Here is a 15,449-nt window from a genome sequence, read left to right as displayed (position 1 = left end):
ACACAAAGAATCTGCACTCTGGTCTTCAGTACATTACAGCCGAACGCCTGAACCCGGTGACATTTAATAGTACTGTAATCAGTAAGATTGTATATCTGAGACTGTTTATTTAAGCTCATAATATTTTGAGTTATAGTACATGTTACATCTAGATATTAAGTGTACAATATACCCTTATTTCATATACAGAGTTGTGCTTGATGAGGTTCTAGCCTAGATAACAAAAGCTTTCCCCAAAAGGAAGTTCTTTATTTGGAAAAAAAAAATGAAGCAAAATAGCTTGATACACACAACTCATTTGAGATGTGGTAGAAGTAGAGAACTCCCATCAATGTTCTCTGTTCTAGCCCAGTGCTGAATTAGACTCAAAAATAGTGAAATTGCTCCTGATTGAACAGAATGAGGAATGTGAATGGACATTGTCTAGTGCTTCGAAATGCAATTCACATGTAAACGTACGTTTTAAAAAGCAGACCTAGGGTGCAATCCTATCCTTTGGATACATTAGTCGAGCGGTCCTTGGAAGCGATGGAACTGCTTGCGTGCCAGTAGAGATGGAGCTACAGCCATGGATAAAGATGTCTGTTGCCAACCTGCACAGCCCTGGAAGGCTTGAAGCTGCAGGGAAGGACCATAGTTGAGTGGTAGGGAATCTGCTCTGCATGCAGATGGGCCCAGGTTCAATCCCTAACATCCCTAGGGATGGCAATGCCCCCCACCTGAAACCCTGGAAAGCCACTGCTGAGTCCTGGGCTACATGTGCCATTAGCCCATCTAACCATCCAGCCTCCAATGTCCCTAAGGCACTGCTGCCTGGAAGGCTCCACTAAGTCCAAGAACAAGGTGTTTGTGGGCAGAATAGGGGTGGCACAGGGGAGCACACCTACTAACTGTCCACTTGATTGCATGGACACAGCCATGAACACCAGGGCAATCTATCACCGAAGCACAATCCAGCAAAAAATTACTCCTCTCCCATGGACTTGAATAGGAGGGATCAGGGTCAAATGAGGAATGCTCCCACTGTCTTCTGCAACACCCTCTCTGTGTTTTCCATCTTCCCTTCTGAGGTGGGGGTAGCTTGGATGCAAAGACTGGGGAGGTGAATCTTAGAACCGGAGGATTCCTGGCCATAGGACTGCTTGTTATAATAATAATAATTTATTATTATTCATACCCCGCCCATCTGGCTGGGTCTCCCCAGCCACTCTGGGCGGCTTCCAACAGAAATATTAAAATACAATAATTTATTAAACATTAAAAACTTCCCTAAACAGGGCTGCCTTCAGATGTCCTCTAAAAGTCTGGTAGTTGTTTTTCTCTTTGACATCTGCTGGGAGGGTGTTCCACAGGGTGGGTGCCACTGCCTGGTCCCCTGTAACTTGGCTTCTCACAGCGAGGGAACCGCCAAAAGGCCCTCGGCACTGGACCTCAGTGTACAGGCAGAACGATGGAGGTAGAGACACTCCTTCAGGTATACTGTACTGGACCGAGGTATATTGTTCCCACAGTTATACTAGTGTGCTGCCTCCGAGCTATGCAATGGAAATAAGCAAGGCCACTGTAAATGGTAGATATTCATATCAAAGCACACTAAGCCTTTTTCTTTCTTTCTTTTTTACTACTACTAATATTATTAGGCATTTGTTAATCTTAACGAAAACAGGCTTTCATTTATCAGCTTATTTAGCTTCATGTTAAAGTACCCAACAATGACTTAAATGAAATAAAGCACAAGGTAATTTGCTTAAAAATGAACTCATTGTCATATAGTTAATAGAAATAGTTTCTTATTCATGCATCATTAATATTTTATGCTTGTTAAAAAAAAGTGGTCTAATTTTAATGTGCCCTTTTGCTAGGCAGTAATGGAGGTTTTGACGGGTCATAAAACAATGATTGAAGATTCAAAGCATATTCCTATGGTCAGAGGCTCAGCCACATTCCAAGCACATTGGTTTTCCTCCTCCTCATGCTTCCAAGACTATTTATATTGTACATGACTCCCGATTATAATCCACTTCTGTTGGTGATTTTGGGGTGTGTGTGTGTGTGCGTGTGTGCGTGTAAATCTACATGACTTATGCCTGGACTTGATTAAAGAAGATGATCAGTTATATTCTAATCTAATGGCTAAGATTTTCTGTGCATTATACACTTCAGCCTATTTTACCAAATGTAGAGCTGAGTCCTGCAATAATTTGATTCTTTACTTTTGTGTAAACTCAGTGCTTCAGTACATGGACATAAATTGGACACTGCTCTGCAATACGTTGTGAAAATGAGGCACGCTTAAGTCCCAACTAAATCAAGGGCACTAAAGCTGCAATCCTACACACTTGGGAGTATCCTACTAAACACAGGTTTTTGATCTGAACGAGCACAATGTATATTTCAAGCTTTCATTGATTTCAGTGTAATTTCAGCACACCTCATTTTCAGCGGCTTGCACCCAATGGTTGCTGCCATGGGGTTTATTTAGGAATTCAGTGACCAGGGTGCGTGCATGGGTGTCCATTGTCTAGGATAAAAATAAAATAGAAAAATTCCTTCCATGAGAACACTTCAGTCTCCCAGGACATTCTAGACAAGATCTCAAAGTAGCTGTCTTATTACAAAAGAATTTCAGAAATAGACTGGAAAGAGAAGTTGCTGAATTGCAACTTATTACGAAACTTAAAACTATGGAGAGACCTGGTCTGAATAGAGACATTGGATTCTTATCTCATTATACATGATAAAGCTATTTTTAGCCATCTCACCCCTTGCTTTTTCCCTGTAAGACCAATTGCAGTCGTTAACAGTCATCAACAGGTTTACCACACCAATCAGCCAATCACCCATTCCCACCACCCTTTTGAGTGATACCCCTCCCCACCCTCCCACCATATATAAGGGTCTGGTGACTTCTGTTTCAGTGTATCTGAAGAAGTGTGCATGCACATGAAAGCTCATACCAATGACAAACTTGGTCTCTAAGGTGCTACTGGAAGGAATTTTTCTTATTTTTATTTTGTTTCGACGGCAGACCAACATGGCTACCTACCTGTAACACTGTCTAGGATGCATGCATAATAGCTAGTTATTGGGAAACATCATGGCAGGCATCCCCAAACTGCGACCCTCCAGATGTTTTGGCCTACAACTCCCATGATCCCTAGCTAACAGGACCAGTGGTCAGGGAAGATGGGAATTGTAGTCCAAAACATCTGGAGGGCCGAAGTTTGGGGGTGCCTGCATCATGGCAAGGAATGGTCTCTTGCAATAAAGGGCTGTTTAGGTGTGTTTAAGACGGGTAAAATTATCATCCAGTTTGCAGGAAAGTACACACTGGCCTGCTAAACAATAGAAGGATGAAGGAAATCGGCTGCTGTTTAGGTAATTCATATCTAGTATACTACTGTAATCAAAATGTATATTCTGTTGAACAATTTGCAGGTGCTAGATAATTAAAGTAAACTGAAATGTAATGTTAAGCTAATACCCTTTGCGTGTCATGTTGTCTACAAGATTTCTGTAACACTTATGAAGGAATAGAACACAGAAGTTGTTTTTGTTTAAATGCAGTTTGTTTATTACCTTTTTTGTCCACTCCTCTGTCTTATTAGAGGCAGAATAAATTATGCCTGTTATCCTGAGTAACTACTTGCTAAGATTTGTATTTAACAACATTTGCATTCAGGTTTTGATTACTACTCTAAACAGAGTAGTTTTTCAGTATATTTACACTTTAATGCATATTTTATGTTAGAGTTAAAATATGTGATTACTAGTTCATAACAACTAAAAGCTTTCAAAATATTTTAAAGGCACTGTTCAAGCACAAAAGCTTCTAATATACAATGGAAGTATTCACTAGCAATGATTTTATGTCATTTTGCGACTGCACCAATGAATTAAAGCACAATTTCTGTTCCATTAATATCTGATCTGGTCACAATTATTTTTGTTTTATCTGAAAAACAATGTTTAGTCTGAAGCTAAGTAGCTGTTTTAATCAGATGTTTCATGTTTTTACTTAGTGTGTGATTGCTAAGAGAATACGTACCACAATTTCAATGGTACAGTCAAATGCATATATCTATATAAATGCATTTGCCCTTATCTTGCAAGATGCTGAGTATACATGCATTTCCCCCTGTAGGGATTTATCTAGAAGAAACTCAACAACAATAGACCGGTAATAAGGCAGCGGTAATAAGGAAATCCATTCTGAAGGAAATCAGCCCTGAGTGCTCACTGGAAGGACAGATCGTGAAGCTGAGGCTCCAATAATTTGGCCACCTCATGAGAAGAGAAGAATCCTTGGAAAAGACCCTGATGTTGGGAAAGATTGAGGGCACTAGGAGAAGGGGACGACAGAGGACGAGATGGTTGGACAGTGTTCTTGAAGCTACGAACATGAGTTTGACCAAACTGCGGGAGGCAGTGCAAGACAGGAGTGCCTGGCGTGCTATGGTCCATGGGGTCACGAAGAGTCGGACACGACTAAACGACTAAACAACAAGGCAGCGTGGAGAATTAGCAAGCAAGCATCAAACTCATGTATAAGAAACATCTACCCTCTAGTCTAGACTGATGTGGAGAATCCGATCCGGGGACCAATTACAACCCTTCAAAGATACTCTATCTGGTCCTTAGGACTTGCTCCAGCCACACCCTCTTTCCAGGCCAGGCCCCCCACCAACCCTACTTTGCAGTCTCCTTGGGTGGTTTTCCCTGACTGGGATGTGACTTTGAACTGTCTGGATGTATGATCTGGTCTTTGCTGCTATCCTCATTATTCTCAAGAGAAGCACTCCTATCAGAACACAGTGTAAAAACACAGTGTAAAAATTATTTAAAATACATGACTGCTTTCTGGAGCTTCTGGAAAAGAACTGATGGTTAAGAGGAAGTTAGGAGCATGGAAAGGGTAGTAAAAATTACTGGTAAGTTTGATTCACCCACACGGAACAGATTGATTCAACGTGCCCACTTTCCAAGACTAATTTGGAGTCATATTTTCCTGACCTTTATCAGATTATCATCTGATTGGGGAAATCCAAATTCACAGAGTGGAAGACCTTCAGTCTGAGGTGGACATCACATGGATGAGTTGAATGCACATTACATGGATGAGGACATCACATGGATGAGGTGAATGCACATTAAACTCTGGTGTGGACAAGCCCATAGTTGCACCAATGGCTATGTAACTTTAGGCACTCTTGACATGGTAAAGGTAAAGGGGCCCCTGATCATTAGGTCCAGTCACGGATGACTCTGGGGTTGCGGCGCTCATCTCGCTTTATTGGCCGAGGGAACCAGGATACAGCTTCTGGGTCATATGGCCAGCATGACTAAGCCGCTTCAGGCGAACCAGAGCAGTGCACGGAAACGCCTTTTACCTTCCCGCCGGAGCGGTATCTATTTATCTACTTGCACTTTGATGTGCTTTCGAACTGCTAGGTTGGCAGGAGCAGGGACCAAGCAATGGGAGCTCACCCTGTTGGAGGGTGTGCTAAGATACGAGCAGATGAACCTTTTGGCAATTCAGTCCCAAGTCATTTATTTCCTTTAAAGACCATCACCAGCACTTTAAATTTGGCTTAGAAACACATTGGCAACTACCGGTACTGTATTGCAAACTGCTACAACACAGATGTCATCTGTTCTTTTGACCAAGAGTTAAGATGCCACATTTTGTTCCACTTGGAATTTCCACAATCTTTTTTAAGGCAGCCCCCATTAGAACTGTACTGGTGGCTGAAAGCAACCAGCAAAACCAAGCTCCTTCCATTCTTTTCCTCCCTCCTCTGTAGGGAAACAGTCAGCGCCATTTTCCCATTTAGATGCTACAACTCCCATCTATTTCCCGGTGTGCCATGCACGACTTAGAAAATCATACTGTAGAATTGGAAGGGGACCAGGATGGTCATCTAGTCCAACCCCCGCAGTACAGGAATGCTTTGCCCAACATGGGGCTGAAATGCATAATAAAACATGAAACCTTTTTAAAATAAAAACCTTCCCAATACAGGATTGCCTTCACATGGCTCAGGGGTCGGATAACTCCATACGCTCCAACATTTCTTCAATGAAAATAGGGACACCCTAATCCAGACCCCGCCCAGGAAAATAGGGACGTCCTGGGGAAAAGCAGGACATTCCGGGTTCAAATCAAAAACTGGGATGGCTTCTCTAAGATCAGAGACTGTCCCTGGAAAACACTTGGAGGGATCTGAACCCATGGCCCTGAGATTAAGATTCTCATACTCTTGAGCTGCCTCGAACGCCCTTCTCTGCAGAATATAAACTCTTTTATTTTATTTTTAAAGTCTTTCTATGTAAGCTCGAGGTCTGGGAACAGCCACAACTTCTTACAGCTGATTTGGATGGAGCTCGAGGGAGGGAGGGAGGGAGGGAATAACTTAACGAGCCCTGAAGACAAAGCCCATTCCGAAGCAACCGCCCACTGACGTCGCGACGAACGTTCCGACGCAGCGGGCGGAGGGGGGGGGGGGAGAGAAGCGCCGGCGAGCCTTAAAACGAGGGAAGCCCGAGCGAATCGCTTGAAGGCGCGATCGACGAGCTCCGCGAGCGACGAGCTTGCGTCACCCGGAGGAGAGAGCGGGGAGGAGGATTGTTGGTGCTGGTGCGCAGTTGACTGAGCTGAAGCCACCGCCGCGATGATGGCCGCGGAGAGCCCTTCCTCTTACCCGAGGACGTCCATCGAGGACGATTTCAACTACGGCACGAATGTGGCCACTGCGAGCGTCCACATCCGCATGGGTAAAAGAGGAAAGAAGGGGGGCGGTGTCCCGCTTCGCTTCCTGCTCCTTTGCCTCCTCCAGGTCTCTGCCCCGCTCCCTCTCCAGGCATCGCCCTGCTAACTAGTCCGGGTTTCCCCCCCCCTCTGGTTTTGAAGGGCCAGGAGTCGACCCGTTTGCTTCCTGGAGCTGAGCCTGTCGCAGCTTTTAAGGGCGCAGGGCGAAACCAGAGAGAGGAGGTGTCATCGCCGCAGTGCTTTTAATTTCGTTTTCTATCCCACCCTTTTCTCCCGAGGAACTCAAGGCGGTGTAAACATGTTTCTCTCCGCCCCTCCCCCCGTGTAATCCCTACAACAATCCTGCCAGATAGGGATAGGCTGAGAGGCAAGGTTTTAGTCCGACACCAACCTTCATGATACATCTTTAGGTGCCATGCAAGAAAAAACACGTTCCTTTTTAACCAGGCATTTGGTCGATTTGATTGACATCCTATGCCCTTTTAAAATGGTGGGGGGTGGGGGGTGGGGAGTGTTATTGGGTTGTTGTTTTTATTTTGATTATATATCCTGCGGTTTTATATTTCGATTTTGTTCTGTGAACCACCCTGAGACCTCAAAGAGTATAGGGTGGTATATAAATTTAATAAAAAACAATAATAATAACCACTGCAGCACACTGGCTTCCAGACAGTGCTTTGGCAGCATCGCCCCAACGCACACACCAAGGTAGAAGCAAATATATAAAGACGCTTTTTAAAAAAAAGTTTAAAAGGCAGCTTGGCTGTGTGCTGATAATCCTTATTAGTTAGGTGGGAAAGGATAAACCATCCTACTGTCTCCAAATTGCAGATTATTGGGGTTCACAGGATCAAATTACAACTTGAAATCACAAAATATATAATGAAAATAAAAACAGAAACAACCCAATAACCACCACCCACCCACCCATTTTAAAAGGGCATTAAATGGCAGTCAACCAATTGGTAGCCAGTGTAGTCAGACCAGGATCAGTTTAATATGCTCAAACCATCTTGCCCCGGTGAGCAACCTGGCCACTGAATTCTGCACTAACTGAAGTTTCCAAACCATCTTCAGAGGCAGCCCTACGCGTAACACATTGCAGTAATCTAACCTTGAGGTTACCAGGGTATAGATGACATAGTTAGGCCAGGGGTCAGCAACCTTTTTCAGCCGTGGGCCGGTCCACCGTCCCTCAGACCATGTGGTGGGCTGGACTATATTTTTTTTGGGGGGGGGGGAATGAACGAATTCCTATGCCCCACAAATAACCCAGAGATGCATTTTAAATAAAAGGACACATTCTACTCATGTAAAAACACCCTGATTCCTGGATCGTCTGCGGGCCGGATTGAGAAGGCGATTGAGCCGCATCCAGCCCACGGGCCTTAGGTTGCCTACCCCTGAGTTAGGCTATCCTTATCCAGATAAGGGCATAGCTGGGCCACCAACCGTAGCTGATGGGAGGCACTCCACACCACTGAGGTCACCTGAGCCTTGAGTGACAGCAAAGGATCCAGGAGTACCCCCAAGCTATGAACCTGCCCCTTCAGAGGAAATGTAACCCCATCAAGAGCAGGTAACCTCCTAGCCATCCGGTCTAAGGAACCACCCACCAACAGTGCCTCTGTCTTACCTGGATTGAGTCTGTTTGTTGGCTCTCATCCAGTCCATTATCGAGGGAAGATACCGGTCCAGCACGTCCACTGCCTCACCTGCAGATGTAAAGGAGAAATAGAGCTGAGTGTTATCAGCGTACTGCTGACAACGTATTTTCGTTGTCACTTGGTGAAAAGGGTGGGGAAAGTTGCAACTACTTTAAGAAAACATGTTTCTAGATGTAAAATTGCAGGAGTAGGACTAACTAGTAAAAATGATGTTGACTGCAAGGAATTGTTACATCCTTGAAGGAGCCTTAAATCCAGCAATGGTCTTTGTACAGGTGTTATTTTCTCTGTGGCAGTGTGAATGCCCACTGTGAATGGATGGATGGAAGGTGGAAGGAGAATGCTGTAATAATTCATTGGCCAGCAACAAACATTTCAGGCAAACATATCCTCTTGATTTGGTTTCATTTACTGTCCATTGTCTTGTTTGCGCAGTTCAGTGCTAACTTGGGCTACTCATGTATTCCCTGATGCATAACTTTGGCAGTGCTACTAAACAAACAGGATGTTAACCTATTGCTGCCCTTTGAGGAACCACTTGTTCATTCTAATGAGTACAATTTATTCACTATTATTATTATTATTTTGTTTCTATACTTCATTAAAAAGGTGCACTAGTTTTTTAATAATAATCAAGAATTAAACCATGTTAATATGCTGTCTTATTTCCCATCTCTTAGCATTTCTGCGCAAAGTCTACAGCATTCTTTCAGTTCAAATTTTCTTGACTACGGTGACATCTGCAGTTTTTCTGTACTCTGAGACAATTCGGACATTTGTGCATGAAAGGTAGACCCTTTTGATGAATACAGTTGCACAGTATTTTCCCCACATTTCAATGTATAATAAACTGGGATGGCTACTGTTTGATGTAATAATAGGTTTCAGGGAATTTTGCTGCCATCATTGGTTCTCAAGCATGGTTCTCTTCTGTACGTTGCTTGCTACTGTGACATAACAATTATTTATTTATTTATTAAACCTCTTAGTCCAAAGGGTCTCCAAGCAACTTGCATTGGATTTTCATTTTATTTTCATTTTTGCATAAATGCATTATACCGTAGAAAGGGGGCGAGGTCATATAACTCAATACTATTGCATGCAACATATTGGGAAAACAAAACACCAGCTCCTTCCCATAACAGTAATAGAAAAAACATTAGCAGTATGTGAACAGTAAGCAAAACAATACTGGTACCCACTAACTAGAAGAGAAAAACTAAAAAAACACACCGATACAGCCCTCCCTGACCCAAAAATAATTCCCATCAACCTGGCTTTTTTTAAAAAATGTAACTACTCCACCAATAAGTCTGCTGTAACTCAGGGGTGGGTCCCTCAGAGATGGTCCATCACCTCTCGTCTCCTTTCGGGGGGGAAAAAGCAGAAAATCAGAGTAGGAAGATGGTCCGTGTTTTACCTGCTGTACAGTTGTGCTGGCTGATGCTCCTCTCTTGCCACTGGTGGAGGTGCCACTTTTTGCTGTTAAGAGCAACCTGAAGCCTTTCCTAACATGGGGATAAAGGGATGGCACAACCCTCATCTCTGTATTTCGTGTATATAATGATGCTTCTTAAAGGCTCTCGAGCAGGGTCAATAAAAGATGGCAACAGTGCAACTGGTAGATGTAGCTGTGCTACAGCTAAGAATAATAAGCAGCATTTACATAGGTGTGTTAAATTGTTCAAAGCAGGTTGCATTACCTTGGTCACCCTTAATACAACCCTTTAAGGCATGTCACTTACTGTTCCCATATTGTACATGGAGGACTAAGGCTGAGAGAGATTATATTTTTCTTCCCCTCAGATGTGTTCCTGAATGAAGCTCATCTACTTTCTGTCAAAGAATTTATACAGAAATAAATTGCTACTATGAGCATGACTATTTATTTGAGGGTTTCATACGCTTGAAATATTGGTAACTTTGTAACTATAGATGTCTTAATTTCATACAACCAAAAGAGGTGTCTGACCTTCATTGCAGATATATATATTTTTTAAGACATGTATCTAATAGACTCTTACTTTTTTTACATTAAAACAAAAGGAGCTTAAAAAAACCCAGCAAATTAATGTTGACTGTGTTCTCTGTTAAATCTCACAGCCCAGCTTTACTTCTGGTATCCATGCTTGGTTCTCTGGTTGTGATTGTGGCATTAACTTTGTACAGACATCAGCATCCACTTAATTTATATCTTCTCTTTGGCTTTGTAAGTATTTCCATAGCTCACACTTTCTTCCTCAGTGCTTTGTGGAGACTTTTTTAAAAGTTGCAGATAATTGTTTCTTCTAGTAGCCTTTCTGTTAAGATTGCTTTTAAAAGAGAGAAGCGTTTAAGTAGAGGTCTGCAAAATATGCACTGTACCTTCTGAAAATCGACATACACACTGTTTCCTCTGTGTGCTCCTCGGAAATGTGCAATAGTGTGAATGTTTATAACTTCAGGAAGACAGTGGGTTGCATCTAACAATGGAGTTCTCCTTGTGCAATGGGGCTTCTCTGTCCCCTCCTCCGCCTGTGTGCCCCCCCCCAAATCTGCCCTTCAGAACTTTGTCCAATGAGTATGAAGGCTGGAGGGTTTTTAAGTATGTTCAATTGAATGCACTTCGATATTCTCCCCATAATTTGAAACCCTGATAAAACATGGTTCTTCTTCTGCAAGTTTTCCAAGTCTATTCAGTGGAACATGCTTGAAAACTTTCTTTACGCCTTTGTAGTAATTGCCCCCAAATCTGATGAGCAGCGCCGGTGCCCGGCCTTGTTCCTACTTTAACCCTGTGTGTGCTCACACAAATGCTTTTAACACAGCTAGTGTTCAGTGCCCAATTGCCTATAAAGCACTGTCTGCTTCTGTGGTGGTTGGTGTGATCTCTAGGAAGTGGAAGGTAGATAAAGGAATGCCACTTTTCCTTAATCCAAATAGGTTTATCTTGAACTAAACATATTGCTTGGCTGACATGCATAGAACCCAGTCTAATGACTCTGTTGCATGCACATCCTGGCTGGATGAGCTGACCATTCCCATTTCTTCAGTGTCTGATAGAGCGCTGCCGTACACAGGGTGCCCCTTTGGCTTGAGATTGCTGAGTGGAGCTGCCACAATGTTGGCTGTAGGTGATAATTCTTTCATTTTATTTTTTGCAGACCCTTCTTGAAGCACTGACTGTTGCTATTACAGGTATGCATTTGCCCTTATCATATAGATGGAAATAAAAAGGAGGGAGCCCTATTTTATGATTTGGTGCTGCTTGCTGAAAGGCGATTGACAGTACAGAAGCCAGATTTGATGTCTCTTCTGTTATACCTCTTCCAACTGAAAATGAACAAGAAAAAATAGAGAAATGCAAAGTATAAGTAAAAGAACAGAGGCGGTACCCTAGAAGTATGGACGTCTGCCTATTCTTTCATTATATTCTGTAGAAATGAGCATGGTTATTCTTGGGATTAGCACTGCAATCTTAAGGGTCTCATTGGCTGGAATATAGGTACAGTATGCTTAGCTGTTCTCAAATGGAGCTGTTAATTCTTTTCCTTAATGTGATCACGATGTCTGCATTGATTTAGTTAGAGGTAACAATGCCAAATTTTTGGTAAATATTTTAACTGACCTTTCCTTGTTTCTCCCCATAGTGACTTTCTATGAAGTATCTGTTGTTCTGCAAGCCTTTATCTTAACGACAGCTGTCTTTTTGGCTCTCACTTTGTACACTTTGCAGTCCAAAAGAGATTTCAGCAAAATTGGAGCAGGGTAAGTTACGTCCCTATACACGCACCTAAACACACACTGTGTGTGTGTATATGTATATATATCCATGTATAAGCGGGATATATTGGCAAAAATTGGGGGAGTTTCTATAACCTGCAAAAAACAACAACATTTGTTACTCACAGAGGTGAGCAAATAGCTGTCACTTTGGAATAATATAAAGTGGTGGCCATTTCTGTAGAGAGCTGCCATTGGAAAAACACGGGGCAGCTGAATTGATAAAGTGTGTGCACAAAGTAAAATCCAGGGGGTCAGTGTGACTTGTCATGACTGAAATGGTGATCACGAGTATTACAATGCAAATGTATGTTCTAAAATAGGCGTGTATGTAACTAATATGAAAGCGTAGTTTAAGAAGAAAGTCACTAACCTATTAATGTGTGTTCACAGGCTGTTTGCTTGCTTATGGATTCTTCTCCTATCAGGCTTTCTAAAGGTAAGAGGTCACACCTTGTCGTTGATACTGAAAACATCACTGGGTAATCTAAAATGAGGGGAGGGTAGGTTTATGCTAAGGTCAGAGATGATGAGAGTTGCTGTACTGCATCTGGAGGCACAGGTTCCTAACTCCTGTCGAATAATGAAAGTAATAGAAGAAAACATGACAAAGTCTGCCAATGTTAGGGTTGCTGTGTTTCCTCTTCTTCCATGACAGATCCTTTTTTTCAGGGGTAAAATTTCTGTCTGGGTGGATTTTTAAAATTTGCCAAATTGTCTCTGGCTATACTTTCTGGATGAGACATAACTTACCTCTTCTCTTCTCCTGCCCCCCTTAGAAATGTATCACAGCTTCTATGGCCTACATATAGTAGGGGTATTTAAAATGAGAGTCGCCATAGCATCTTTTTTTTGCTCTTCAAAATATGGCAACCGTACCAATGATAAGATGTGGAAAGCACTAAAGGAACGACCAGAAAATGGTATGTTGCGCATACAGTCATACCTTGGTTCGCAAACGACTTAGTTGTTGAACAAATTGGCTCTCACACGCCAGAAATCCGGAAGTAAATGTTCCGGTTTTCAAATATTTTTCGGAAGCTGAACGTCTGACATGGACTCCGCTTGAGTACAGGAAGCTCCTGCAGCCAATCGGAAGCCGCACCTTTGTTTTCAAACGTTTTGGGAGTCAAACGGACTCCCGGAACGAATTAAGTTCGAGAACCAAGGTACCACTGTATACAGCTCTGTAAGCAAGCAAAATATATTAGTGGCCATATTCAACTAAATCACTGCACTAGCAGAAATCAGGACAATGGTGCTTGCTAGTACAACATGAATTTCACGCCTCCTCCTTCAGATCTGCTCCAGAGGGTCAGAAGAATCTGCAGAACATCAGGGGAGGGGAGGGCAGATTGTTCTGTAAGGCAAGCAGAAAAGCTTGTACTGATGGATAACCTACTTAGCGTTACATTGACTACAACCCTTCAGCTTTAATTATAGATCCATTATGGTCAAATCTAATTTTTTGGTGTGAATTTTTTTCCCATGAAAGACATTTGCACAAAACCTCTCTCTGTGTTCTTTGGTTACAGCTTTTTTTCTATAGTGAAGCATTAGAGGTAGTACTAGCTGCTGGAGGAGCACTTCTGTTCTGTGGATTTATCATCTACGACACTCATCTGCTAATGCACAAACTCTCCCCTGAAGAATACATATTGGCTTCAATCAACCTCTATTTGGATATCATCAATCTGTTTCTACACCTGCTGCGTTTGCTAGAAGCATTTAATAAAAAGTAATTGGGAGTTGTTAAAATTTCTGAGATAACCGGTAATTTGGATGTAGCATCAAAAAAGTTAAGACCTAGGAAATCTGCAGAATGCTCTGAGATTGGAGCTTGTTTTTACATTCCACTGTGGTTTCAGTGTTTTCTGTATAAAGCGTGTTTTAGAGAGCTGGTGTTTATGATTCTATTCTGAGATCAGTTAATTACATATTGCAGTCATCTTGGCTGTTCAGTAAAGGCTTAACTCCATCCGTTTGCGTATCGTTTTTGATTGAAAGCCTTGCTCATCAACCTTCATTTGTGCTATTAGAATTCTATTTTCTGCAATAATTGCCACAGATGTGTCCTTTGATATTCACAATTGTCACTGGCTGGATAGCATAAAATGGAGTCTCTTAATTTTGCTATTGAACATCAAAGCTTTAAATAAGCTAACATTCTATTGCTGGTCATCTGTGGAATGTGAAAGCTTAACCTACTAGCATTTTGATGTGAAGGAATTATCCCACAACTTGGATCCTCCACTTTCTAAAATGTTTTAATGTACTTCTAGCCAAATGCTGTGTTTCCAAACAGTGCAGTATTTTGAGAGATGAAAGGAACTTTATTACAAAAGTGGATAATTAATACAAGTAAAAGATGTAAATTATTTGTTTAATGGTAGTTTCTGCTATTTTGAAGGCTTGTATCCAGTCTATTTTAGATTTGTGAAATTTAAAAATGTTCTAAAGCGTGTTTATATATATCACACAAAAACACCACAGCCTCATGTTTTCTGTTGCTCCTTCTGGAATGCTGGAGAAGTTTGAAGTACATTTTGACCCCTTTTCCAAGGCTTGTCATTGACTGTTAATAAAGGGGTAAGACACTTCTGTGCAGTGGAGTGTTTACCAGATGATGTTTTGTGTTGATTGTGTACTGTGAAGTGCAGGCAGATCAGGAGGGGCAATTACACTCCATCTGCTCTTCTTTCGGGATAACATCAAGAATTTATGAAAATAAATTTTATGAAATGTTAAATGTTTTATGAAATGTGCATGTCATTTGCCTCTCTATTTGCTTTTTGTCTGGTCGTGCAAGATTGCGAACTAATGGTTTCTTGACGATTAAGCAAGCAATTACAGGCAAAAGCACAATGTTGTGCCTGATAATGTAACATAGTCCTAGAAGCTCATACCATTGGAGTGGCAGTGCTTCTGAGGGCCTAGAAGACTTGCTCTTGTTTAGCTTCTAGAACTAGTTGTGCAGGAGTAAATGACTGCCTGCCGGCCATGTTCTTTAAGCTATATGCCGACCCTTTCAATCTTGGTTGTGTGGACCCTGGTAGTGTTGCTCACTGATGTGAAAAAGACATTGAGGATGTAATTCAGATTTGCACTATTGCAAGGTTCTTTCTAATGGCAGCTCTTCTGCCCACAGCCTTCACTTTTGGTAGGCATAACAGGGAGCTCTGCACTGGATGAGTGATGCTGGCTTCCTTCCATGGACAGGGGCTGGTGGAGATGGTTTGGGCTGGACAGAG

The 15,449-nt window shown here is 42.2% G+C and overlaps 1 protein-coding gene across 1 annotated transcript; it reads left to right on the top strand.

Annotated features, from left to right (window-relative positions):
• Positions 1-6,538: 6,538 nt before the first annotated feature.
• TMBIM4 (transmembrane BAX inhibitor motif containing 4) lies at positions 6,539-14,947 on the top strand. The gene is made up of 7 exons (XM_035128299.2): positions 6,539-6,774; positions 9,117-9,225; positions 10,540-10,645; positions 11,580-11,613; positions 12,066-12,183; positions 12,592-12,637; positions 13,734-14,947. Exons 1-7 carry the CDS (start codon positions 6,672-6,674, stop codon positions 13,938-13,940), a joined length of 723 nt encoding a protein of 240 aa, XP_034984190.1. The 5' UTR covers positions 6,539-6,671; the 3' UTR covers positions 13,941-14,947.
• Positions 14,948-15,449: the final 502 nt, after the last annotated feature.

This window comes from Zootoca vivipara, chromosome 10, assembly GCF_963506605.1.
Source record: "Zootoca vivipara chromosome 10, rZooViv1.1, whole genome shotgun sequence".
Lineage (NCBI taxonomy): Eukaryota > Metazoa > Chordata > Lepidosauria > Squamata > Lacertidae > Zootoca > Zootoca vivipara.
The sequence above is the reverse complement of the archived record's forward strand: the minus strand, read 5'-3'. Positions and strand labels throughout refer to the sequence as shown.